We start from the raw sequence: 27,563 nt of genomic DNA, 5'->3' as shown, positions 1-27,563 counted from the left end.
ATACCTTTATCTCATCTTCCCTATTCCAGAAAGGCCTTCTCCCTGCCCAAAGCTTTTCATGTTCAAATCTTACCCTTCCAGGCCTCTTCCATCAAGTTTTCCTTTATTCCTTTAAAAAGTTATTTATTGCCCACAGGCACGTCTTACCAACTCTTACCATCCTTTGATCATTTCTAATCATTCTTTAAAATCCAGCTCAAGCGTTATCATTAGTAAGCTTTTCATTCCTACCCACATTCAGAACTGATCACTACCTATTGTGCCCAAAATATACCCACACAGCTTTCTAATATAACAATTATACAGAAATTATTATTTAGTGCTCTAAGAATAAGGACAATGTCTTATATATATTACTTTCTCAGCTGTAACGTGCTGTGCTTAGTTGCTCAGTCATGTCCGACTCTTTGTGACCCCAAGAACTGTAGCCTGCCAGGCTCTTCTGTCCACGGGAATCCTCCAGGCGAGAATACTGGAGTGGGTTCCCAGGCATCCCTCCAGGGGATCTTCCCAACGCAGGGATTGAACCCAGGTCTCCAGTATTGCAGGTAGATTCTTTACTGTCTGAGCCACCAGGGAAGCCCATTCATCCCAAATCCTGACACCATGTGGATACTAAAAAACATTACTTGCTGAATAAAAATCCAGACAATAGGCAGATATAGCATGCTTCAGTTCTAACCTAAACCAGATGAGATTTTGGAAGGGACCCTGAAAGTCCATAGATACATTACCCTGATTTATCTCTGTTTTATAGCTCTCTGCCCAGAGAATGTATACTTTGGTCAATTTACCTCTAACTTTACAACATTCTATAGAGCAAGATTATTTCACAGGGTCTACAACAGATGAAGACATGCTTCTAGGTAATAAGCAGCTTAGGCTGAAATCTGCATATTAGTTTCACATAGATCACAGATCAATTGGATTACCACAAGTTCACCTTAACTTATCAGTGTTTACATTACTATAAAGATGCTTGTTATATATGCATTTCATATGTTAAACACTGATGGAATATTTTAAGTCACAATTTTTCCTACAATTCTTCCTCACTTAGCACAGTAGTAAATCATGTTTACTCTACACACCCACACACAAGCATGGGCTCCAAAATTTGGTTGTCATTTTATGTGGTACAAAATAAGTTGGCAAGTATGGGGATATAAGATGGAAATTCCAAGACAATTTTTTTTAAATTGGAGGTTATACTTAAATAAAGCTTTACAATGTTGTGCTAGTTTCTGTCATACAATGTGAATCAGCCATAAGTGTGTGTGTGTGTGCGTGTGTGTGTATCTATCCCCTCCCTCTTGAGCCTCCCTCCACCGGCCCCCCATCCCACCCCTCCTGGTCACCAACGAGTGCCAGGCTATCCCCCCAGCTCTCTGTTTTACACATGGCAGTGTATATATGTCAACGTTACTCTCTCAACTCATCCCACCCAAAACAGTTTTTTTTTCCTAAATGCCCAAGAAAACTGTTAAATATATTCACAAAGAGAAAATATTAATCAGGAAATCCTGACACAAAGGAAAAACAGAAGAGGGTTATATTAAGATTGGGAGAAGTACAGGGGGTGGGGAAAGAACGAAAGAAACAGGCAGTTTAGGCATTGTGTCTTATTTTTATTTTTTAATCACCCACAGCTCCCAGTATAATACTTCAATACAGTGGCCATATATTTAACATTAACTGAATAAAAATAATGGTAATAGATCAAGAAAATAGAGCCCAGGTCTTTCCATCTGTTTTATGTGCCATAAAAAAACAGGAGGACATGGCAGAAGTAATGTCATCCTCAGAGTAAAAGGCAAATAATGCCAATTCTGGGGCAGTGGTAGAGTATAGGATGGCTCAATCTTGGGTGCTATGCAATGATCTAAAGTTAACTGCACCTAAAACAATCTTCGACCCCAACCATTAATGTAAATCTGGGGAGCTACCTTTGGCCATTTCCACAAACCCTTCAAAGGCTACCTTTGTCAGGGACCCTTAAGGCCACCCCTAGGTTTAACAACTCTCTAGGAGGACTCAGGGGACTGTGCATATACTTGTACTCATGACTAAAACTTACTACAGAAAAAGGAAACAAAATCGGCAAAGAGAAAAGGTACATGACAAAGTCTGGAGGAACATGGAGGCAAGCTTTCAAGAGTTCTCTCCCAGTGAAGATACACAGGCACATTTAATTCCTCCAGCAACAGATTTTGACAACGCACATTAAGTACTGCCTACTAGTGAAGTTCATCAGACTCAGTGCTCCAGGTTTTTACTGGAGCTGGTTATGTAGGTACACTCTGCCTACTGCATACCAAAATTCCAGGCCTCCAGGAAAACAGATACTCACATTCTTTGGATAGTTCAAACACAGCCAGTCACTCTTATCATTTTAGGAAAACTTTATCAGTGTAAGAAGCAGTTTACCATGTGTTTCCAGATGCTAACCGAGGGCCAATCTTGGATGCCTTTTTAAGGACAGCAATCTCAGGCCTTATTAACTCTTTTCTGCACAGCACACTACTCTTTCTTAACATTCCTCTCTTTCAAGGCCACCAGTCTGCACACTCTTGAACCAGTTTTGTACTCTAGATATTTTACAGATGAGAAAAGACACATTGCAAAAATGCAGAATGACAACTCACTTGGAAGCTGTGAGTTATATACCACAAAAAGACCTGAGTTATACACCATAAGCAGATAATGTTTAGAAAAACTCATTTCACCTGACGTTTGTTGACTCAACTACTACAGATAAACAGCAAATATTATGTTAGATGGCTGTTGCAAGAGGCAGTGAATGGAAGGAAATTTTTGTAAGAAACTAACCTTGCTATCAAAAAGTTTATAATCCAACTTCCCTGGTGATCCAGTGGTTAACAATCTGCCTGCCGATGCAGGAAGCACAGGTTCAATCCCTGGTTCAAGAGGATCCCACATGCTGCAGAACAACTAAGCCTGAGTGCCACAGCCACTGAAGCCTGCATGCCCTAGAGCCTGAGCTTTGCAACAGAGAGAAGCCACCACCACGAGAAGCCTGGGCACCACTAGCGAGAAGCTCCCGCTTGCCACCACCAGAGAAAAGCCTGTGCACAGCGATGAAGACCCAGCACAGCCAAAATAAATTTCAAAACTACACAGAATCTAGTGATAGATGGAATCTTCTACCAAGATTCCCAGCAAATATTTACAACTGTTAACCCTGAGGAAAGAAAAATAAAGAGGCATGTTCATGGAGAGAAGGATGTTGAAAGTAATCTTCATAACGCTTTCAGTAAAACAACTATTCACAATTTTAGAAATTAAGTGTTTAATACAATAAGAATATCAGAATACTCAAAACCAATTCACTGTGCAAATGTTTACAGGAACCCACTACATGCTATGCATTGTGCGATGGTCTGGAATCCAAGTGTAAAGAGAAACATGCACGTAAAGACTATCAGGTGAGAGAAGATTTAAACAATAATCATATCATTATCTAATGTCTCCTAGAGTTTACTATGTACCAAGCATTGTTCTAAACTTTACATCTACAAATTCATTTAATATTTAAGACAAAAAAAGAATAACTATTTTAGATATTTTTTTATTCCCATCTTACAAAGAAAAAGCATTACAGGAAAGTAAAGCAATCTGTACAAAGCAATGTATCTTCTATCGGTGGCAACTAGTTTAACCACTCTCAATCTTCATTCACATTCTTGGAGCCTACCACCTACATAGAGAAAGAAAGGTTGTATAAGGTTTAACTGTGCTAAAAATAAAGTTTAAAAACTCTGTTCTGGATGGGGGAGTCACAAAAGTCTTCAGAATAGAGGGAATCATTGAACTGAATCTTAAAAGATGCGCAGAAGTTGACTGAACAGTCTAAGCAAGGGGAACAATATATTCCAAATAAGAATCCAAGAGACATATCAAGTGCTTTGATTTCCCATTTGAAAACAGAATTTATGAAAAGTTTACAAAATAACTGCTATTTGCTATTTTTTTTAAAGAACTTAAGTTTTTACACACACAAATTTAAGGCAGAGTAAATGCTACATTTACATTTATTTTAATGAACCAGAGAGAACTGTATAATGACAGAATTTCTGAACTACAAGAGAAGGTTTCTGGGATGAAGACACACTCAAAAAAAGGTTTACCAAAAAGAAAATTAACAGTGCTTTGAATAAAACTGTAATATAACAACATAATTCATAGTCAAAATTATAAATAGGCTCATCGTTTAAAATATTTGCAAGATGTACAAGATACCATCCATTTGTCGCTCCAGATCATTCACTGTACCCCAAATGCAGGCTCATTACGAACCACGTCCCTTGCCCTCTTCATTCAAATGGGTTCAGCCAATAGGTAGCACCAGCACGAGATGGGAGAGAGAACAGATGGTAAGGGAGAGAGTGGCGGAGACTTTTCTCCAGGGTTAGTCGCCGCAGGGTTGTGTTAGGCTGTATCACACAATGACAAGTCATGCTGTCAGGTCACCTCTGTACACAGCCTCCTCTGTCTCCAAGTTCCAAGGGTCACTTCCTCCCCTTACCCTTTCAGGCCTAGGGTTGGTAACAGCACCAGTTATTATCAAGGAAAAGGCGCTATGTATGTATTGCCATTTCACTTCTTGCCTATATCTCTTTATTATAATTTGTCTGTTCCTTTTCCAGCCAGAACCATTTTATGGAGAATAAAATTAAACATATTTTCAACTTCATTTGCATACTCCAAAGAAGAGAAAGTCTTTTTAACTTAAAAGAGAAATTTTTATGTAATCAAAATGAAGTAAAAATTTACCTATATGTAATCCTGATTAAAATCTTCAGTATCTGAATTGTTGAGAAAATAGAGTATCAAGTCAAAGCAAAAAAATGCAATTCAAATTTTCCAACTTGCTGAAGACTTTCCTCTCTACTTACCTACAAGTCTTGAAACAGACCTCAGAGTCAGACCCAGTTTAGAATCCCTATTCTAATATTCACCCACTAGCCTACAGCAAAGTACTTTACTTGTATTGTTCACTGTTGAATTACCAGCATCCAGTACAGTGGTGATACATAGTGGGTACCTCATAAATATTTGTGGAATGAATGGACAAATAAATATCTCTCTGCAGGTCTGAATTTCCTCACCTATAAAATAAGGTAACTATGTCTACCTTACAAGAAGAAAATTTATGTTCCAGAGAAAATAAAGGATAATATATGTAAAAGAATCCAAGTATAAGGTCTAGTAAAGATTAGCTCTCTACCCCAACTCAAATGTGCGTATGTGTGTATTAGTCACTCAGTCATGTCCAACTTGTTGAGACCCCACGAACTATAGCCTGCCAAGCTCCTCTCTCCATAGAATTCTCCAGGTAAGAATACTGGAGTGGGCTGCCATTCCCTATTCCCTTCTCCAAGGGATATTCCTAACCCAGGGATCTTCCCCAGACCCAGGGATCAAACCCACATCCCCCGCATTGTAGGCAGATTCTTTACTGTCTGAGCCACCAGGGAAGCCTACTCCCATTCAAATATCTCCAGTAATTCTACTTTCTTTACATGACAGAATGTACCAATATCAACACCTTTCAATCTTTCCTCAGCACTGTTACACTTATACACAGCAATACACAGCATTAATGGTACAATTTAAAAGACTTTCTGTAAAAAATTTAAAACAAAAACAAAACAGAACAAAATCTGTAGCTATAACTTTTAACTGGTGATTTAATAATCCTTTTTTCTTTATGAAATACTTGCATAAACACTGTCATTTATTCTAACTCTTAATAAATTCAATAAGATGTCTTCCAATAGTGCTAATCAATCAACTAATTTATCTAAAATTTTTTTAATTTTAAATGCTTTTTTTTAATATGGAAACCACTATTTTTGAAGTTGTACATCTTACTTTCTTTACAAATTATCACAAAGATATAAAAATGTTTATAAAACTCAGCTCAAAATTTGTTCAGGTAAGATAATTAGCCTATTCTTTGGCTTCTCAAAAATATTCTTGAGAACAAGCAATCAGACTGCTAATATTCTGTTGAAATCTCATGAAAGTTTCCCAGCTTTTATTTTAAAAGCTCTTATGGAGGTCCAACCAGTCCATCCTAAAGGAGATCAGTCCTGGGTATTCATTGGAAGGACTGATGTTGAAGCTGAAACTCCCAGTACTTTGCCCACCTGATGCGAAGAGCTGGAAAAGACTCTGATGCTGGGAAAGATTGAGGGCAGGAGGAGAAGGGGATGACAGAGGATGGGATGGTTGAATGGCATCGGACTTGATGGACATGAGTTTGGGTAAACTCCGGGAGTTGGTGATGAATACTGAGGCCTGGCGTGCTGTGGTTCATGGGGTCGCAAAGAGTCAGACACGACTGAGCGACTGAACTAAACTGATGAAACCTTATTCTCATACCTTTGAAAAGACACTAGGTGGCATCAGAAACACATTCCTCTTACAAAAAAGAAAGAAACCAAGAGTGGAAGGAGAGGGATTCTCAAATAGGCAGTGAATGCACTTTTTAAAACATGTACTCCTACAATTCTTAATACATTGAACACTTCAATATTTTATACTACTTGATAAAATCACACTTTTTCCTTCTTATGGCTTGTGCTTTTTGTGCCCTGAGAAACCTTTGCCTCATCCCAAATCACAGACTTTCTCCTGTTTTCCTTTATACGCTTTATAACTTCAGCTCTTACAACTGTCAATTACCCACTTCAACTTAATTTTTATATATAGCATAGGGTAAGGATCAAGGTGCATTTTGTTTCCCCATGTAAACTGTTCTACCACCATTTGTTGGAATGACTATCTTTTACCATTAAATTACCCTGCATATTTGTCTATTTCTACATTTTCAATTCTGTTTCAGTGATTTGTGTGTTTATCTTTATACCAAGATCACAATGTTGATTAGTGTACCTTTCAGTTCAGTTCAGTCGTTCAGTCGTGTCTGGCTCTTTGTAACCCATGAACCACAACACGCCAGGCCTCCCTATCCATCACCAGCTCCCGGAGTCCACCCAAACCCATGTCCACTGAGTCGGTGATGCCATCCAACCATCTCATCCTCTGTCATACCCTTCTCCTCCTGCCCTCAATCTTTCCCAGCATCAGGGTCCTTTCAAATGAGTCAGCTCTTTGCATCAGCTGGCCAAACTATTGGAGTCTCAGCTTTAACATCAGTCCTTCCAATGATGAACACCCAGGACTGATCTCCTTTATAAAGATTCATAAAATCAGGTGGGATGATTCCTTCAACTCTGGTCTTCTTTTTTAATATTGTTTCGGTTATTTTAGGCCCTTTCCATTTCAATATAAATGTGAAATCATGTTGTCAATTTCTGAAAAATACTGCTTGGGTTTTGATCGGAAGTGCACTGAATTTATAGATCAATAAGAGAATTTACATCTTAATGACACTGAGTCTTCCAATCCATAAACATATATTTTCCAATCATTTAAGTCTTTTAAAAATTCTCTCAGTAATGTTTTGCACTTTAAAATATACTGGTCTTAAAAAAAATAAAATGTACTGGTCTTGCAAATAACTTTTCAAAATTTCTCTTTATTTCATTTGTAAGCAATTATAAATAGTAATTTCAATTTCATTGTGTTAGAGATATACAGTTGATCTTTGCCTATTTTTATATATAGATTTTTGTATAAAACAGTGATAAGAAAATGAAAACATAAGCCACAGACAGGGAGAAATACTTAGCATATGGCAGAAAGTGAAGAAGAACTAAAGAGCCTCTTGATGAAGGTGAAAGAAGAGAGTGAAAGAGTTGGCTTAAAGCTCAATATTCAGAAAATGAAGATCATGGCATCCGGTCCCATCACTTCATGGCAAATAGATGGGGAAACAGTGGAAACAGTGGCTGACTTTATTTTTCTGGGCTCCAAAATCACTGCAGATGGTGATTGCAGCCATGAAATTAAAAGACGCTTACTCCTTCGAAGGAAAGTTATGACTAACCTAGACAGCATATTCAAAAGCAGAGACATTACTTTGCCAACAAAGGTCTGTCTAGTCAAGGCTATGGTTTTTCCAGTGGTCATGTATGGATGTGAGAGTTGGACTGTAAAGAAAGCTGAGTGCCAAAAAATTGATGCTTTTGAACTGTGGTGTTGAAGAAGACTCTTGAGAGTCCCTTGGACTGCAAAGAGACCCAACCAGTCAGTCCATCCTAAAGGAAATCAATCCTGAATATTCATTGGAAGTACTGATGCTGAAGCTGAAACTCCAATACTTTGGCCACCTGATGCAAAGAGCTGACTCATTTGAAAAGACCTTGATGCTGGGAAAGGTTGAGGGCAGGAGGAGAAGGGGACGACAGAGGATGAGATGGTTGGATGGCATCACCGACTCAATGGACATGGATTTGGGTGGACTCCAGGAGTTGATGATAGGGAGACCTGGTGTGCTGCGGTTCATGGGGTTGCAAAGAGACGGACACCACTGAGAGACTGAACTGAACTGAACTGATATATAATTTGCATCCAGAATATACAAAGAACTCATAACATTCAATAATAAGAAGACAAACAACCTAAAATTTTTAAAGGACAGAAGATCTGAACAAGTAATTCAAACAATCACATCTATGTAATTTATAGTTTGACATGATGTGTTTAAAACAATGACATAGTGTAAACCCATTAAGGATCTGAGTGAAGCTCAAAACATAACTTGAGAAGCTTAGTTCTGCATTGCTTTTTAAAAAAATTCTGGTCTTGGTACAAATGTTAGTTACGTCTTATTTATATCACAGTTAGGTCACCATGCTGCGACATGGTCTGTATTCATGCTGCCTTAGATACTGGTTCTTTTTTTTTGCCTTAGATACTTTTGTAATTATTTTTGCAGACTTGTGATTGTCCCTCTTAACTTTCTTTTATGTAATTTATAAAAGTTTCTTTAAAATTCTGCTTTTAATTTTGAATAAAAACTTAATTTATTTTAAAAAAGTATATATATATATGTGTATATATATATATCCCTGATGACTAATGAGGCTGAATTGCTTTTCAGCCTCACTGGTCATCAGGGATATGCAAATTAAAACCACAATGAGATACTCCGACACACACAGTAGAATGGCTAAAATTAAAATGACAATACTCAGTACTGAAAAGGATGTGGAACAACTGCTGGTGGGAATGCAAAAATGCCAGTTTCTCATCTAGATAAACATACACCATACACTTGACATATATTCCAGGAATCTCATTCGTAGGTATTTGCCCAGCAGAAATGAACGCATAAGTCCACATAAATACTTGTACACAAACTTTCATAGCAGTTTTCTCCACAACAGGTAAAAAACGAGAAACAATCCAAATGATCAACAACTGGTGAATAAACAAAGTCTGATATACCCAGACCAAGGAATTGTTTCATCAATAAAAAGGAACTACCAATGCTCAAAAACAATGTGGATGAATCTCAAAACCATTATGGTAAGTGAAAGACGTCAAACACAAAAGATCACATACTGTATGATTCCATTTACAAGAAATTCTTGAAAAGACCAAAAAAAAAAAAAATCACAGTGACAGAAAGCAGGTTAGTGTTTGCCAAGGGCTGGCAGGGGAAAGAATTGATTGTAAAGGGACGACACAAGGGAACATTTCAGGGTGACAGAAATTTCCATACCATGATTTTCTTTATCTGTATCATGATTTTGGTGGTGGTGGTGACACAACCATATACAACTCTGAAAACTACGGTATTTCTCTTTGAAGCCATGTGTGAAAATTAAAGAATAATCATACGAGTTGAGAAACACAGAGAAAGGTTGTAAGGAGTATCTTGGATTGCTTTTTTAGGCCACACCATGAAGCATCTGGGATTTTACTTACCTGACTGAACCCTGCACTGAAGCCCAGAGTCTTAACCACTGGACCACCAGGGAAGTCCCTTGGATTCTCAATTACCTCAAAAGCATACCCCAATAATGTCACCTCAAAAAAGGTCTGAAACACTAGGTTAAGAATACAATAACAGGGACTTTCTCTGTTAAATCTCATTGTGCTGGTTCTTCTTGAACAGTCATTTGTTTGTGAGGCTCTAACTGAATTTAACATTCAGCAACGGAAATGTGCCATCAGCATATGTAATAAGTAATTTCTTCAGTGTCTTTATCCAAGAAATTGATTAAAATGGCAATTAGGACAAGGACAAGAATAGAGGTCTGTGTGACATCATTTCAGGCTGGTACCAACACATTAAATCAACCTTCTTTTGTGGACATTATATTTCAAACAAGTGTTAATCCAACCAGCAATAATATTAGCAAAGGTATTCCAAAAGTCCTTTACTCCTTCAGCGAGTAATTATACATTGCCTACTATGTACCAGGTACAACGTTACACGTCAACTAGGAACACGATGATGGAAAGAGCCATTCTTTGTAAATGACAATTCCTATAACCACAGTTGGTAAAGAGTTCGCTTGCTACTGCAGGAGATGCAAGAGACGTGGGTTCGATCTGTGGGTGGGGAAGATTCCCTGGAGAAAGATATGGCAACCCACTCCAGTATTCTTGCCTGGAGAATTCCATGGAAAGAGGAGCCTAAAAGGCTACAGTCCATGGGGTCGCAAAGAGTCAGACACGACTGAGCAACTTGGCACGCATGCGTCAGTCCTGAGAAGGTCATGTCTGCCAATAAAGAAAGAATTAGTCAAACGCTATCAATTAAGAGACTCCTGGTATGTATAGCCCTTCTATTAAAATCTGAATGTTTGGCACGCTTCATGGGTTAGGTCAACCTCAGTATAAATTACTTGAAACCAATAGGCTGATTTCAGAGAAAAATCATCCAAGCCTCATCTTTCCATCTGTGGTCTCAATTTCTCATTGACAATTTGCTAATGCCAGAGATCAAATTGCCAACATCTGCTGGATCATCGAAAAAGCAAGAGAGTTCCAGAAAAACATCTATTTCTGCTTTATTGACTATGCCAAAGCTTTTGACTGTGTGGATCACAATAAAATGTGGACAATTCTGAAAGAGATGGGAATACGAGACCACCTGACCTGCCTCTTGAGAAACCTATATGCAGGTCAGGAAGCAACAGTTAGAACTGGACATGGAACAACAGACTGGTTCCAAATAGGAAAAGGAGTGTGTCAAGGGTGTATATTGTCACCCTGCTTACTTAACTTATATGCAGAGTACATCATGAGAAACACTGGGCTGGAAGAAGCACAAGCTGGAATCAAGACTGCTGGGAGAAATATCAATAACCTCAGATATGCAGATGACACCACCCTTATGGCAGAAAGTGAAGAGGAACTAAAAAGCCTCTTGATGAAAGTGAAAGAGGAGAGTGAAAAAGTTGCCTTAAAGCTCAACATTCAGAAAATGAAGATCATGGCATCCGGTCCCATCACTTCATGGGAAATAGATGGGAAATAGTGGAAACAGTGTCAGACTTTATTTTCGGGGGCTCCAAAATCACTGCAGATGGTGACTGCAGCCATGAAATTAAAAGACGCTTACTCCTTGGAAGAAAAGTTATGACCAACCTAGACAGCATATTCAAAAGCAGAGACATTACTTTGCCAACAAAGGTCCGTCTAGTCAAGGCTATGGTTTTCCAGTGGTCATGTATGGATGTGAGAGTTGGACTTTGAAGAAAGCTGAGTGCTGAAGAAATGATGCTTTTGAACTGTGGTGTTGGAGAAGACTCTTGAGAGTCCCTTGGACTGCAAGGAGATCCAACCAGTCCATTCTGAAGGAGATCTCCTGGGATTTCTTTGGAAGGAATGATGCTAAACCTAAAACTCCAGTACTTTGGCCACCTCATGCAAAGAGTTGACTCAGTGGAAAAGACTCTGATGCTGGGAGAGATTGGGGGCAGGAGGAGAAGGGGACAACAGAGGATGAGATGGCTGGATGGCATCACTGACTTGATGGACGTGAGTCTGAGTGAACTCCGGGAGTTGGTGATGGACAGGGAGGCCTGGTGTGCTGTAATTCATGGGGTCACAAGGAGTTGGACACAACTGAGCAACTGAACTGACTTGAATGAAAATTCATCCACTCAATAATTACTGATTATTGTATTTTATGATAATTGTTACAGGAAGCTATGGAAACATTTTAAACTTTGATGTTGGATAAATTTTAACCAAATGAAAATTTAGAAGATAAAACTAAAAGAAAAAAGAATAGACAAGATCAGATTTTGTTTTTGAAAGAATAGACTTTAGAGTGGAGAGTGATTAGAAAGGAAGAATGAATTAACAGTAATGAGATCCCAGCAATGATCAAAGACATTGCAAATGTGGCTTAGACTGGTGAAAAAAGTCTAAGGTGAAAAAAGGTAGACATGTTAGAAATATTTGGAGCTAGGATTCATTGGGTGATTGGATGGGGGAGAGTAAGGGAAAGGAAGAGTCAAAATAGACTTCCAGGACTCTGGTTTTGGGCTATTGGGGCAGGGAAGGCGGGTCATGGTGCTAGTTAACAACTGAAGAACTGGTTTAGGCGAACACAGAGGCAGAATAAACAGTGAGTGTGTCTTAGACAAAGATCAAAGTTGCAGATACTTCTTGGCATATTCATGAGAAAGCAAAGCAGAAATTAACCTTACTTTAAAGATTATATATATATATTCTTATATATATGTTATATATCATATGTTATATGTTATATGATATGATATGGTATAAATATCATACAATTTATAGTATATAAGGATATATATATATATATATATATATATATATATATAGTAGGAAGGCGGACTCCTTCCAGGGCCCAAGAGTGGGGCTCTTGTCCAACACTTGGAAATGAACTGTCCAAGGAGACACATGCTGGCAAAAAGCAAAAAACTTTATTGGGAATGAACACCCAGGTGGAGAGCAGCAGGGCAAGGGAACCCAGGAGAACTGCTCTGCCACATGGCTCGCAGTCTCAGGTTTTACAGTAACAGGATTAGTTTCCGGGTTGTCTCTGGCCAATCATCTTGCTTGGCCCAAACTTCATCTGACTCAGAGTCCTTCCTGGTGGCCTGTGCATCTCTCAGCCAAGATGGATTTCAGTGTGAGGGCTTCTGGACAGTTGGCAGGACACACCATCTCCTCCCTCCTCCTTTTGGCCCTCCCAAATTCTCCAGGTTAGTTTTGGGGAGTAGCACTGAGTTCTTTATGGGAACCTCCAGTTGTGAGACAATTCAGGCAAGCACATATCATTGTGCCTGGCCTAGGTAGGAGGTTTTGGTCAACGGTTCCTGAACAAATATGTGCCACACTCAGTTGTGTCTGAATCTTTGCAACCCATGGACTGTAGCCCATCAGGTTCCTCTGTCTATGGGATTTTTCAGGCAAGAATACTGGAGTGAGTTGCCATTTTCTTCTCTAAGGAGTCTTCCCAAACAAGGGATCGAACCATACATATATTTTAAGATGAATAACTTATCTTGGACAAGATGCCATCTAAGTTTTTCCCTATCCCTAGGAACATACAATATAGTAATATGATTGGATGATTCTTTTTATACATGCTTTGGAAACCACTAATTGGAATCATAGTTTCTACATATACAGGGAAAATGGACATTCAGAGAAATCCTCTCAATAGATACTAGGAAATGAGGGAGAAGTCCAAAAATCTCCTCACAAACACAATCACCCAGATGGCCTCAAAATGAAAATAGTTGCTACACTCAGGCTTTTGGCTAATCGTTCTCCAGACTCTGGTCAAATCTAACCTCTTGCAAATTATCTCCCCAATCATTACATCCAAGACAATTCCTGTCCCTTTAGTTCCTTATTCTATTAAATGTTGTCTTATTACTTTTAAATTGGTTTTTTGTTATATGTGAATCTTGTAGACCCAAAAATTCTCTGGAGGCTGGGTCTGTGGACTGTATATGGGTCTGTGAGCTGTATATGGCCATAATTCTATTAACAACAAGAATACATTATAGGACAGACTTTTTTAGAAATGCCACAGAAGCTGGGGTGGCATCAAGGTATATTCAGTGTACAGTAAGTCAAAGCAAGTAAAGTATTCAACACTAACTATCAAATGTGCCATCAAACATAAAATATTCAACTGGAAATCCTTGATTACAAGAATGGAAAAGGAGGAACTAACCTGAGGTTACCATAAGTAAGTAAATTGCTGAGGAAGAAAAGCACAAGAGGAAATAAAAGGCGGATCCCTGGGAAGAAAGACATAACTAGATTCAGTTCTAGAGAAATAATTATTTTACACACCCATAAAAAGACAAATAACCCAATTTTTAAAATGAGCAAAGAGTCTGAATAGATATTTCTTCAAAGAAGATATACAAAGGGCTGATAATCACATAAAAGGATGCTTATTGTCATTAGGAAAACACCAATCAAAACCACAGCTATCACTTCAGAACCATCAGGATGACTAAAATCAAGACAGACAATAACAAATGCTGATGAAGATGTGAAGAAACCAAAGTCATCGTACACTGCAGTTTATCAAACACTGCTGCGTTTAAACAGTCATCATAAGACCGAGTAATTCCACTCCCAAGAAAAACGAAAACTGTCCATATGAACACTGTAAACAAATGTTCATTATTCTTAATAGTCTAAAGGAAAAAACAACCCAAATGTCAATCAACCGACAAACAGATAAAATATGGTATATTCATACAATGGAATATTATTCAGTGGTAAAAAGGAATGACATACGAATACATGCTACACAATGGAGGAACCTTAAAAACATCATTTTAATGGAAGAAGCCAATTACAAAAGGCCACATATTATAGGATTCAAGTTATATGAAATGGACAGAATAGGTAAATCTATGCAGGCAGAAAGTATATTAGTGGTTACATAGGGCTTTGGCCACCTCATGTGAAGACTTGACTCACTGGAAAAGACTTTGATGTTGGGAGGGATTGGGGGCAGGAGGAGAAGGGGATGACAGAGGATGAGGTGGCTGGATGGCATCACTGACTCGATAGACGTGAGTCTGAGTGAACTCCGGGAGTTGGTGATGGACAGGGAGGCCTGGCGTGCTGCGATTCATGGGGTTGCAGAGAGTCGGACACGACTAAGCGACTGAACTGGACTGAACTGAGGGCTAGAGAGAGATGAAAATAAGACGATAGCTAAAGGGTCTAAGAATTCTTCCTGATACGATGAAAATATTCTAAAACTGACTCCAGTGATGGCTGCATCTATGAATATACTAAAAATCACTGAATTGTACGGCTTAAATGAGTAATTTATAATATGTGAATTATATTTCAATAAGCTTTTTTAAAAAAAATTAATTCAGGAATATTCTACTTCAATTGTTAGGCTAGGAATTCAGCAAACTCAGTCCAGTAATTTCCTCTGCAACAAACCACCTTAAAATGAACCATCCAGCTTTACCTTAATGGCAGCAGTTCTCAAAAGAGTGCATTTAAAGCAAATACGGATGCCTGGGACCACTCCAAACCCACTGGATCAAAATCTCTATGATGGTGCATGGATTTTTTTAAGTTCCAGAGGTTAAAAGAGGAGAGAGGTGGGGCTTTACAAGACATGTTGAAAACAAGTGGAGAAATCTGAATTTTTTGAAATTAAACTTATGTTAAACTTCTCGGATCTGGTAATATAGATGAATCTTGAACAACACAAGGGTTGGAGGTGCTGACATCTCCCAATCCCTCCCCAACCCCATGCAGTGGAAAATCCAAGTATAAATTTACAGCTGGTCCTCCCTATCCACAGTTCTGCATTCCAGGATTCAACCAACCACGGATCTGGTAGTATTAATGGGAAAAAAATCCATATATAATTAGGCCCACTCAGTTCAACTCCCTGTTGTTTAAGGGTCCGTTATATATTGTGGTTATTTAGGAGACTATCCCTTGATCTTAGGAAAAATACTTGAGGGTGAGATAGCATGTTTGTTACCTGCTTTGAAATATTCAGGGAAAAAATACATACATATACACACAGATAAAACAAATGTGACAAAATATAAAGTTACAACCAAACTGGTCAATCTAAGCAAGTTTAATTGCCATTCTTTCCATTTTTATGCAAGTTTGATATTTTCAAAACAAAAAGTTGGGGAAGTTCCACAAATGATGCCAATTATCCCTATAGCCTAAAATCACAAACCTCAGGTCATATCAAGAAATCTTTTGATCCAAAAACTAACTTCCCACTGCTATAAGAAGACTTCTTCCCCTATCCCCATTTTCTTGGATGAACAAATGAACAAAGCTTTCTACTCCCTATATGCCAACCCAAAAGCTTTATGGTCCCAAAGAGTAGATGAACTTATCTTAATGGGAACAAGCTTCTGTTATCATATCCTGCAAATTACTAGTCTGCCTTGTCTTACAGATAGAGGAAAGAGGGTTGAGATCAATAGAAAGTCAACGGATTCCCTAAGTAAAGAGGCAGGGCCACTGAGGGTAAAAGGGTACAAGACACAACAACAGGCAAGAAAACAACTGGCCCAGACTATACAGCTTAACCTGTTAGGTCTTGTCTACTATACGAAGCTAGACAAAGAAGAAGCTCATTCTTTCACCTAATATATACTGAAGTGCCTACTCTGTGCAAAACATGTTCCCTATCCACACGTACTAAATATGTATACCACAGAGCTATATACGGAAGCAACACAACTTCACAAGATTCAGAATCATTTCCATAAGAAAGCTCTTCCTCAGGAAATTTATTCATTAAAGTTAAAATCATACTGAATCTTTTTATTGACTCTCATTACATAGTCAGTACCAGTGACCGCATGAGAGCACATTCAGAATATACTCTATTAAATTCCATTCTTTTCCATTGTTTGCTTTGAGAAATTAATCTAGCCAAACTCTAAAGGAAAAAAAATAGCTGTGGTAATGACAAAAGACAATCAAGGATCTGTTCACAGAGCAAGGGAGCATCTGTACTAACACTTACCAAGCCAGCGGTAAGCGAAGGCGCAGACTGTCCGAGGGACTGATTCCTCATCCGCACCAGGTTAGACGCTTCTCCTGAAGACTGCCAAGTCACCTGCCCCACGCTGCTGTGTGCACTGCCGGACAAGGGGAGCAGCTGCTTACCTTCAAACACAATGTTTGGGAAATTAACAAATTATTAATTAATGAAATGAAAAAAATACAGTGACAGCAAATGGGTTAAAAGTACATTGATCCAAAGAAAAGTGAAGCCCCTCCACAGCCATTTTAGGATCTGTAGCCCTCTAAAAAACTCCACCTATGTTGGCGGTGGTGAGAAATCCAAGTGGAATACTGAACTGAGTCGATGATTTTAAATGCTCTGTAATATCCACCACCATGCCAGGGCCCAACTTCCAACCTAACAGGCTTGTTCCAACCTAACACCCAACCTAGCAGGCTAGGAGTTTTCCAGTCCCTTCCATCCTCCCTAGTTTCTCATCAACTCAGTGTGGTAAGAGTGGAGCTGAAAGCTTCTCCTAGACAAGTTTGGCCCTTAGGTTTCCAGAAGACAAACACTGAATCTCTGCTGCTCTTGCCAGATTCCATGTGTTCAGTCTAGGTTGACTGAATGTCTTAATCCCACTGAAAGACTGCAAGAAAGTCATTTATAAAGACTGAGCACCTAAGACTGAAATGACTTTCTAGCTGAGGTTCAAGTGCTATTCCAACCCCTTCCTTCACACCATTCTTCACATTGGTGCTAGTGATCTAATCAAAACAAATATGGTCTTGTCATCCCCTTCTCATGACTCTCTACTGTTTAAAGAATTAAGCCGCGCTTTTTGTTGCTTTTTTAGTTTTGTTTTTAGGGTTTTTTGTTTTTATTTGGCAGCACCACGTGGCATGCGAGATCTTAGTTCCCTGACCAGAGACTGAACCCACACCCCCTGCAGGGGAGGCACAGAGCTTTAACCTCTGGACTGGCAGGGAAGTCCTAAGTTACACTTTTAAAACTCTAAAAAGATCCTCCATAAATCCATATTATCTTCCTGGCCTCATCTCCTTTTCCAAACCCATTCACTCATTCAACTTCAATATTCTGCCCTGCATATTCACCTAGCTTTAACTTGATCACCAATTTACTTAAAAACTCTTCTTCTTCCTGCAAAATTCTATTCATCAGAGAAATAACCACTCTTATAAAGAGGTATGAGCAAAAAGTAGGTCTGGGTTTTGTTTTCACTGTAACATACCCTTTTACTGCAAACAAAATGTGATGGAACTTATTTGGAGGGCAATTTAGCAAAACCTATTATAATTTTAATTTGAGTAAGCCTGGACATAGCATTTCCATTTGTAGGAATGCAAAAGTAGACCAGAAAGTTAACCCTAGCAATGCTCTCACTATAATAAAATGGGGGATAAAATAAATGATCACTACAAATTAAATTATAATATCTCCACATAATGACATACTGAACCCATTAAAAATAATGAGGCAGCAACATTGCAGTCAGGAGAAATTGTTCAATGTTCTCAGTTGAGTGAAAATAGCAGAAAGGAAGTATATAGCATATGATCTTAATTTTTATTTTTAAAATAAAGTTTATATACTTACATAAGATTTTAAATGTATATTTAAATATAATGGAGTATATATAAATGGTTTGGAGGGAGAGAACAGAGAAAAAAGTAAAGATTTTCAACTTTGACATGAAGCATGTTACTGCACTCAAAATTTTTTATAACTGGCATATTTTACATTTTTCATCAGAAACAAAATTAAAAAAAAAAATCTAGCTCTCTCTCAAGTCTGCTCTCAAATGCATGCTTTAATGAGAAGTCGTTCCATAAAACCCTCCACAAAAAATAATACTGGTTCTCTACTGAAAACCTCCACAAGCCCGGAATAGAGCCTGCCTAGTTTCTTTTCTTCCTTCTGCAAATGTTGCCAAGCTCTCCAGGCGATCTGCTGATAGATGAGTAGCTATATAACCTAAAGGAAAATTAGTTTATTAACTTCCCATTCACATATCCAAAGGCTAGTATCACAATTCTATCTCTCTTCAAAATAAGTGCCTAATGGGAAAAGAGACTTACACAACAGCAGACAAAACCCATATGGCCATATACTAGTAAGGGCTTGAAGCTTACCAAGAAATGTCAAGAATTTGAGGAACACAAATAGCTTAAAACAAAAGGAACAGTATGAACAAATGGAGCAACTAGCCATTTAGTAAACAAATAACTCAGGGGAAAAAAACTTCTTAAAAATTCTAATTATTATTCTTACAATGATTTCAAGAGCCTATTTTTAAGAAATATTCCCAGTTAAAGATGGTTGAATGACCACATATTTGTATTTTCTGTCATCCTGGAAACTCCATTAAATGAGAAAAGAGGGAATTCCCTGGCAGCCCAGTGGTTAGGACTCAGCACTCTCACTACAGGGGGCCTGGGTTCGATTCCTGGTCAGGGAACTAGGATCCCACATGCCAGAGGGTAACTAAGCCCATGCCACAGCTAGAGAACCCACACCCCATAGAGCCTGCGCTCTGCAACTAGAGAAGACCCCGTGTGCCACAGTGAAGACACAGCTGAGCCAAACAAAAGAAAACTTCAAGAAAATTTTAATTAAAAGAGTAAAAATCGATTTACTCATAGGGAATGAGAAGATAAAACACATCCTTGAAAGAAGAGCAGAACACTATGGAAAAAGAAACAAATAAGAAACAGCTCTATGTGATTAAAACATGAGAGCCAAAATAAAAGTCTCAATAGAACAGTGAGAAGAGAAAACCAAAGGAATAGCCCTGAAAAGGAACAAAAGTACAAAGAAATTGATACTGTTCACTATAGGCCAAGGAATGTAATAGGATTCCTTTTCCTTCTTCAACTAAAGTCAAATAGATTCTTTTTTCATACTCTATTCACTGCTTAAAACCACGCCATGTTTTAATTGCTTCCTATTTAGGCATGACTTCCTTGTATTAATTTTTCCTTTGGAATCTTTTAAAACTTTTCTATGGAAGAGGTAGGGAGACACTATGGCCTTTGGAATGGATTTCAGAAATAGGAAAAAAAAAAAAAAGAAAAGAAGAAGTAGCAAAGTTTGTGAAGTCTGAAGAAATAAACACAGAGCAAAAATCATATTGAAAGGGAATAACCAGTAATAATGGTCAATCAAGAAATATCTAGCAGGTTCATGAGGTTAGCATTCAGAGATGCCATGAGGAAACAGCAAAGAAAGGAAAACAGCATTACTCACAAGTGTTCTATAGAAGACTATTACCACAGAAGAAGCAGTCAAGATGCCAAGTTAATACACCCTTTAACATTGACAACACAGTCCCAAAACTCTTAAAAAAAAAAAAAAATTAGATACTTACCTGACAAAGAACTGGCCAGGCTTCCTCTCCGTAACTTACAGTCATCCTGACTAAGCTGTCGTTGAAGTTTAGCTTTTCCAGTGGATGAAAATATGTCAGGATTACTAAGCTTCCTGAAGAGCAGGGGACTACGTCCAGTTATCACATCCTTCAAAGGAAAAAAGAAAAAACAGTAAAACACATAAATCTTTAATGTCTTTTCTGACAGTGCAAGAACTTTATATTTAAACATCTCCACAACATTCATTACAGTTAGAAAGTGCCAACATTTTATATTTCCTATTGAACAGCTGAAGCCAGAAACAAATTTCTTAGTGACAACTGTTTCGGTATCCCATGAATGATGTGAGACATTGATTACAAAACCCCAAAGGAAAAATAGGGGATGAGATTTCAAGGTGACACAATAAGGCACTTTGACAGGATATATTATTCATAATGAGTACATGTCTACTTAAGCTTATTTACTTTTCTCCTTTTAGTCATAGTATATCCAATAAAGAAAAGCATATTTCAGTTTTTAAAAAATCATAAATAATAAAATACCTGTCACACAAAGTTACAAATATCCCTAACATTCAATTAATGCTGAAGTAAAACTTAGAGCCTTCTTTATATGTCTATAATACATATGTTTATAATTCTCCAGGCAAGAATACTGGAGTGGGTAGCCAGGCCCTCCTCCAGGGGATCTTCCTGACCCAGGGATTGAACCCAGGTCTCCCACTTTGCAGGAGGATTCTTCACATCTGAGCCACCAGGGAAGACCTTATGCTTCTATAATAGGAGCTAAATATATGTTTTCAATGAAAAAGTATAATAGTACAAAGGAGGCCATACAGACAATATGAAGTGCCTTCCCTTTGCCTTTACTCTAGCCCATCCCACTCCATCCCAATGCCACTTCCTCCTCACCAGTAAGCATCAAGATGCAGACATTCTAAAGCAAACACTCACCTAATTAGCAGCATTAGATGAGAAAATATTATTTTTTAAAAAGGCAAGTGAGGCCTATCTTTTACATTTCAATGAAGGAAGCTACAACAAACAGAGATAAGCAGCACATCAATCTGACTTGGACAGTACAAAAAAAAAAAAAACTGAGAAGCATAAGGAGAAATAACTGAAATGTACATTACCTGCCATTTTAAAAACAAGACACAAATATCTGATACCAGGGCAGTACTAAAAGCCACAGGAAACGGAGAAACGTCTACCTCCTTGAGAAAAGATTTTTTTTAAAGCCTCTGGTCTTACATACTGTGACAGGTGGGTTCACACGCAAGAAAGCACAAATACTGGTTGGTAGCGGTTATCCAGAATATAATTTACAAATACTCCAGCATAAACAGAGTGAAGATGAAAAACAGCTGAAGAGAAAGGGGGGAAAGCTATTATCTTGGTTGTTGTTGTTTTGTTTTTTGTCACACGGCGCTGCTTGCAGGATTTTAGTTCCCTGACCAGGGATAGAATCTGGGCCCTCAGCAGTGAGAGTGCAAAGTCCCAACCACTGAACCTCCAAGAAAGTCCCGAGAAGAAAGTATTTTTAATATTGATAGTAAATGGATAAAAGAATATGGGGGATGGTAAGGCACCGTACCATTATTGGTAGCATTGAAAAAGACCCTGATGCTGGGAAAGACTGAAGGCAAAAGAAGAGGGCAGCAGAGGATAAGGTTGGATAGCATCACCAAGTCAATGGACATGAACCTGGGTGAACTCCAGGATTTGGTGAGAGACAGGGAGACCTGGAGTGCTGTAGTCCATGGGGTCACAAAGAGTTGAACACGACTGAGCAACGACAACCCACTCCAGTACTCTTGCCTGGAAAATCCCATGGACAGAGAAGCCTGGTGGGCTGCAGTCCATGGGGTCGCTAAGAGCCGGGCATGACTGAGCAACTTCACTTTCACTTTTCACTTCCATTCATTGGAGAAGGAAATGGCAACCCACTCCAGTATTCTTGCCTGGAAAATCCCAGGGACAGAGGAGCCCAGTGGGCTGCCATCTATGGGGTCGCATGGGGTCGCACAGAGTCAGACATGACTGAAGCGACTTAGCAGCAGCAGCAGCGCAACTAAACAACAACAACCATTGAAGCAATTGATGTGTCCAGGCAACTGCATCAGGAATGAGCAGGAAGAAAGGGGAATTGGAAGAAGTCAATGCAAAAAGAGAAAGCATCAAGGCAGCAGCCTATAATACCACCAAGTGGTGTGACAAGGATGAACAGTACTTACGCATCAAGTAGAAACCATGAAGAAATCAGGGTTTGGGCACTAACGCTGGTAACCCATCTAAAAGGGCTGGCCATTCATAGAGGCAGCACTCCAGCAAGCAGCTGTGGATGGAGGGAAGTGAGGAGGCCTTACCAGGTACCAAGGAGAAGGAATATCCTACATGAAGGCAATGGAAAGGAAAATACTCCCAAAATAACTTACAAATGAGCTACATGACAGCCAGCACTTGGATGCCTGCTTCACTGTATGGATGAACAATTAGTCTTAGGCACAAAAGGACTGGCAACCAACAGGACTAGATCAGCATCAGGTAAAAGAAAGTCATATCCTTTTCAATCTCCCTATTCCCTATAGCATACTAAAGAAAAGAAGCCAGAGGAGAGGAAAAATGAAAGCAGATTATGCACCTTCTTATTCCAAGTCTCCCCTACCAAGACTCTGCAAAGGGAAGGAAATGTTGATTAAATAGGAAATGAAATTTAACTTTTAAACCAGGACATCCTTTTAATTTTAGTATATTACTCATTTCAAAAATGTACATATAACTAAGCATATAACTTAAAGAATTTTTGCAAGTTAAACATATCCATGTAACCACCATCAAGATTTTAAAAAAAGAAACATAAGCAAGCACTTTCTAGAAAGCTCCCTGTGCTCCCTTTCAGTCACTACACTATCTCCCCAGGATAATTACTATCCAGGCTTCAAACAGAGATGAGTACATAAATAGTTCACTTTTTATGAACTATTCTGTACCTTGCTTCTCTTGCTCAGCTAGCTAGACTGGACTTATTTATTTATTTTTAATTGAAGGATAACTGCTTTACAATATTGTGTTGGTTTCTGCCATACCACAACATGAATCAGCCATAGGTATACATGTCCCCTCCTTCGTGAACCTCCCTCTACCTCCCAGCCTTTCCCACCCTTCTAGGCTGTTAGGGAGCCCTGGTATGAGTTCCCTGGGTCATATAGCAAATTCCCACTGGCCATCTATTATACATATGGTAGTTAGACTGAACTTTTTAAAACAGTAGAACATTATTGGATTTACTGAAGAATTTATTAAAAGACAAGAAAAGGGAATGAAGCAAATAAAACACATGGTCTAAGAGAGAAAGAAAAGGGGCATGGGAAGAGGAACTTCCTTTCTATAATATAACTTCCAAACTAACTTACTTCTTGCAATTTTCTAGTTCCCATTTCTAGTCTCTTATGAGAGATCCAGCCAAATCACATGTTTTGCAGGTTCAATAGCGTATTACTGTACCCTTAAGCCACCCCCTTCTGTTTAAACTCGATCAAATTTCTATCTGGTTCCTAGCATTTCTACAATCAAATGATTTTTCAGCAAAATAGGGAGTTAAGGAGGGGAAGGAACCTAGGATGACTTCCAGGATTCTGGCCTGGATAGTATCCCAGAAAATACAGGAAGAGAAACAAGGTTTACAAATAAAAAACTCTTATGGCAGTATTAACGTAACTACAAATTACAGTATTCTTCCAATAATTATTAGGAAACTATAAATGCTTAACATGAAAGAAATTAAATAAAGGAGACATGAATAACTTTCTTCAACTACATGAGGGCTTTCTCCTCTGCTATAGGAAGAGTAAACTTCTTACCTCACAGGCCAGAACTAGAAATACTGGACAAAAATAACAAAAGGAGAAGTAGGTTTAATTATAGGAAGAACTGCCTAACAGTGAATAGGCTATCTTAAAAAGGACAAACTCTGCCCCTAGAATACTGAAAAAGCAAGGTGAAAGTTGGCCTAAGCTGTGATCCTGAAAATGTGGTCCCAGACCAGGAATATCAGCATCAGCAGTGAACTTGTTAGAAATGCAAATTCTGGAGTCCCACACCAGATCTACTAAAATGGAAAATCTCAGGGAGGGGACCAGCAATCGGTGTTTTAACAGGCCTTCTAGGTAAGCCCAAAGCACACTAAAGTTTGAGAACCACCAAACTAAACAAAAACTTTCAGTATGATTCCACCAACACACACACATGTTGATCAACTGTGAGAATTGTGTCACAAATTACTTGAAATTGATTTAAAGTACTCAATCAGTATACTCTCAATTAAATGAAAGCAAGTTCCTGGTCAATACTACAATAAAATCGGTTCACTTATGTTACAATGTTTCTTACGTGAGATTTTTTAAAAGGCAGAATTATAGCTTGCATGCCAGAAATTACACATAATTTGTATTTATCTATTGTAGCAACACAGTAACAATAACATACCTACTATATGACATGTAAATTTCAACTATCAAATAAAAGGTTGAAAATTGCCTGACTACAAAATCTCTACATGCTCCTCCCAACCCTAGAGCTTATTGCTTTCTCTTGAGTCCTCACAGAATCCTCCCTCCCTTGGTCAGAACTATCTCCGTCCCCCACAATACTAAAGCAAATCTCAAGCTAACTTTATACACAAGGCTAGTGCTGTGTTTATACTATATTATGCTTTCAGGATAGGACTTCCTTCCTTGACTTTCCTGTAGCTCAAACAGTTAAGAATCTGCCTGTGATGCAGGAGATCAGGGTTCAATTCCTGGGTCGGGAAGCTCTTCTGGAGACGGGAACGGCAATCCACTCCAGTATTCTCACCTGGAGAATTCCATGGACAGAGAAGTCTGTTGGGCAACAGTCTGTGGGGTCACAAAGAGTCAGACACGACTAAGCAACTAACACAAACACACAAGGATAGGATTCAGTTCAGTTCAGTCGCTCAGTCGTGTCCGACTCTTTGTGACCCCATGAATCACAGCACGCCAGGCCTCCCAGTCCATCACCAACTCCCAGAGTTCACTCAAACTCACGTCCATCGAGTCAGTGATGCCATCCAACCATCTCATTCTCTCTTGTCCCCTTCTCCTCCTGCCCCCAATCCCTCCCAGCATCAGAGTCTTTTCCAGTGAGTCAACTTTTCACATGAGGTGGCGAAAGTACTGGAGCTTCAGCTTTAGCATCATTTCCTGCAAAGAACACCCAGGGCTGATCTCCTTCAGAATGGACTGGTTAGATATCCTTGTAGTCCAAGGGACTCTCAGGAGTCTTCAACACCACAGTTCAAAAGCATCAATTCTTCGGCGCTCAGCTTTCTTCAAAGCCCAACTCTCACATCCATACATGACCACAGGAAAAACCATAGCCTTGACTAGATGGACCTTTGTTGGCAAAGTAATGTCTCTGCTTTTCAATATGCTATCTAGGTTGGTCATAACTTTCCTTCCAAGGAGTAAGTATCATAGGATTAGATGTAATCAAAGGCTTCACAGCTAAAAAACAGAAGTCTACACACTAAAAACTTGTCTATCAGGCTAAAAACCTGGGCTTGCAACACAAGTTGTCTTATCCCATATGAACGGTAATTTAATAGGTGAAGAGAAGTCCATATACTGTGACGGATTCTTCCTGACATACCCTGCCAAGAGTCGAACTCAGGCGCCACACTAATCAAAGTACATTCTCTTAATCCCTATTAAAACCTTTGCTTGATGTGCATATACAAAAAAAATATAAAAAAGTACTTTGACCCATGCCTCAGGCATATCAAAGACAATGTATGAAAAATAACTCTAAATGGATTATAAATCTAACTGTAAAATCTAAAAGTATAAAACTTCAAAAGAAAATGCAAGAGTAAAATTTTTATACTTTGAGTTAGATAGCATTCTTAGATAACACAACAAAGCATAAGTTTAAAAACGAACAAATTTATAGACGTCATCAAATTTAAAAACTACTCTTCCAAAGATACTGTTTAAAAAGTGAAAACAAATCACATAGGAGGAAAAATATTTGCAAAACATATCTGAGAAAACATTCAGTAACAAGCCAATTTAAAAAAAAAGTGAGAAAGAAACCTAATAGACATTTCAGCAAAGAAAAAGCAAATATGGCAAATGACACCATTCTCAACATCATTCATCATTACGGAGATAAAAATTAAAATAAAGTGAAAAACAACATTGGCAAAATGGTGGAGCAGACAGTTCCCAACCTAAAATTACCCCAGAGAAACACTGAAAAACAGGCAGAAACTGTCAGAACCACTTTTGTCAGACTCTGGGAAATAGAATATTTACAACAACCATGAGAACTGAATCAAGAAGTCAACCTAAAAATGGTGGGAAAGCTCTGTGGCGTTTTCACTCGCCCTCACCCTACTCATTCCTTGATGTGGAGGCAATCGTGAAGACATCAGTAGGGATCCCAGAGTGGGACCCTGGCCCCTGGTACCAGAAGGACAAGAAGAGATCTCACTTGTATATTATTACATCTGTTCTAACTCACCTGGGGGCTACCTGGAGGACTGACACAAGGAACGCCTCTCTATTTCAACTAACTTGGAATCTTCTCAACGTGGAAAAGCAGCAAGCACTGCCTAAAACCCCGTAAGGTGACCCAAACACCCACAGCCACCTGGGCAAAGGATTAACAATGAGACATACAATTGACTACCTGAGATCTGGGCAGGAAAAGGAGAGTTTCTTTGGGAAATTAGGGTAATAACAAACACCTGTGTATATAAAGTAAATCAGAATGCCCAGGGTGAAATGCATGCTCAGGAAAGACTGAAAAGATTTTAAGCTTTCATCTCAAGCTGATCCCTGGACTCAACACAAGTCTGGCTAAAGGCCGAAGGAGTCAAAAAGCCAATCTGCAAAAACCAGATTGTTGTATGTTTGTAAAACAAACATATTGATTGTATGTTTGTTTGTTTGCTTAGCTCCTGGCAATCCAGAAAATCATAATCAAAATACAAGCTAAGGAACAGAGACTTCAGTATCACACACAGCAAGAAATACAATTTCTACAAAAAAGGCTGGGAAAATTCACTAGACACATGAACAACTACAGCCTTCAATATTCAAAAAATAGCAAAACCTGGGGAAAGGGGAAACACTGTATTCCCGAGTTGCCAATATTCAAATCTCTACTTTTTGACAAAAATAATTTTTAAAAAACACAAGACGTATAAAGAAATAAGAAAGTATGGTCCACTCAAAA

General features: G+C 38.6%; 1 protein-coding gene across 4 annotated transcripts in view; it reads right to left on the bottom strand.

The window, feature by feature from the left end:
* MAST2 (microtubule associated serine/threonine kinase 2) overlaps positions 1-27,563 on the bottom strand; it is a 199,617-nt gene that overhangs the window by 156,881 nt on the left and 15,173 nt on the right. For all 4 annotated transcript variants that reach the window (XM_027969430.2, XM_027969436.2, XM_060406588.1 and 1 more), the window contains exons 2-3: positions 20,298-20,445; positions 16,928-17,070 (exon numbers count right to left, since the gene is read on the bottom strand). In XM_027969430.2, coding sequence (XP_027825231.1) covers positions 16,928-17,070; positions 20,298-20,445 — 291 coding nt within the window. The remainder of the gene's footprint in view (positions 1-16,927; positions 17,071-20,297; positions 20,446-27,563) is intronic.

This window comes from Ovis aries, chromosome 1, assembly GCF_016772045.2.
Source record: "Ovis aries strain OAR_USU_Benz2616 breed Rambouillet chromosome 1, ARS-UI_Ramb_v3.0, whole genome shotgun sequence".
Taxonomy (NCBI): domain Eukaryota; kingdom Metazoa; phylum Chordata; class Mammalia; order Artiodactyla; family Bovidae; genus Ovis; species Ovis aries.
This window is presented reverse-complemented; position numbering and strand designations above follow the sequence as displayed.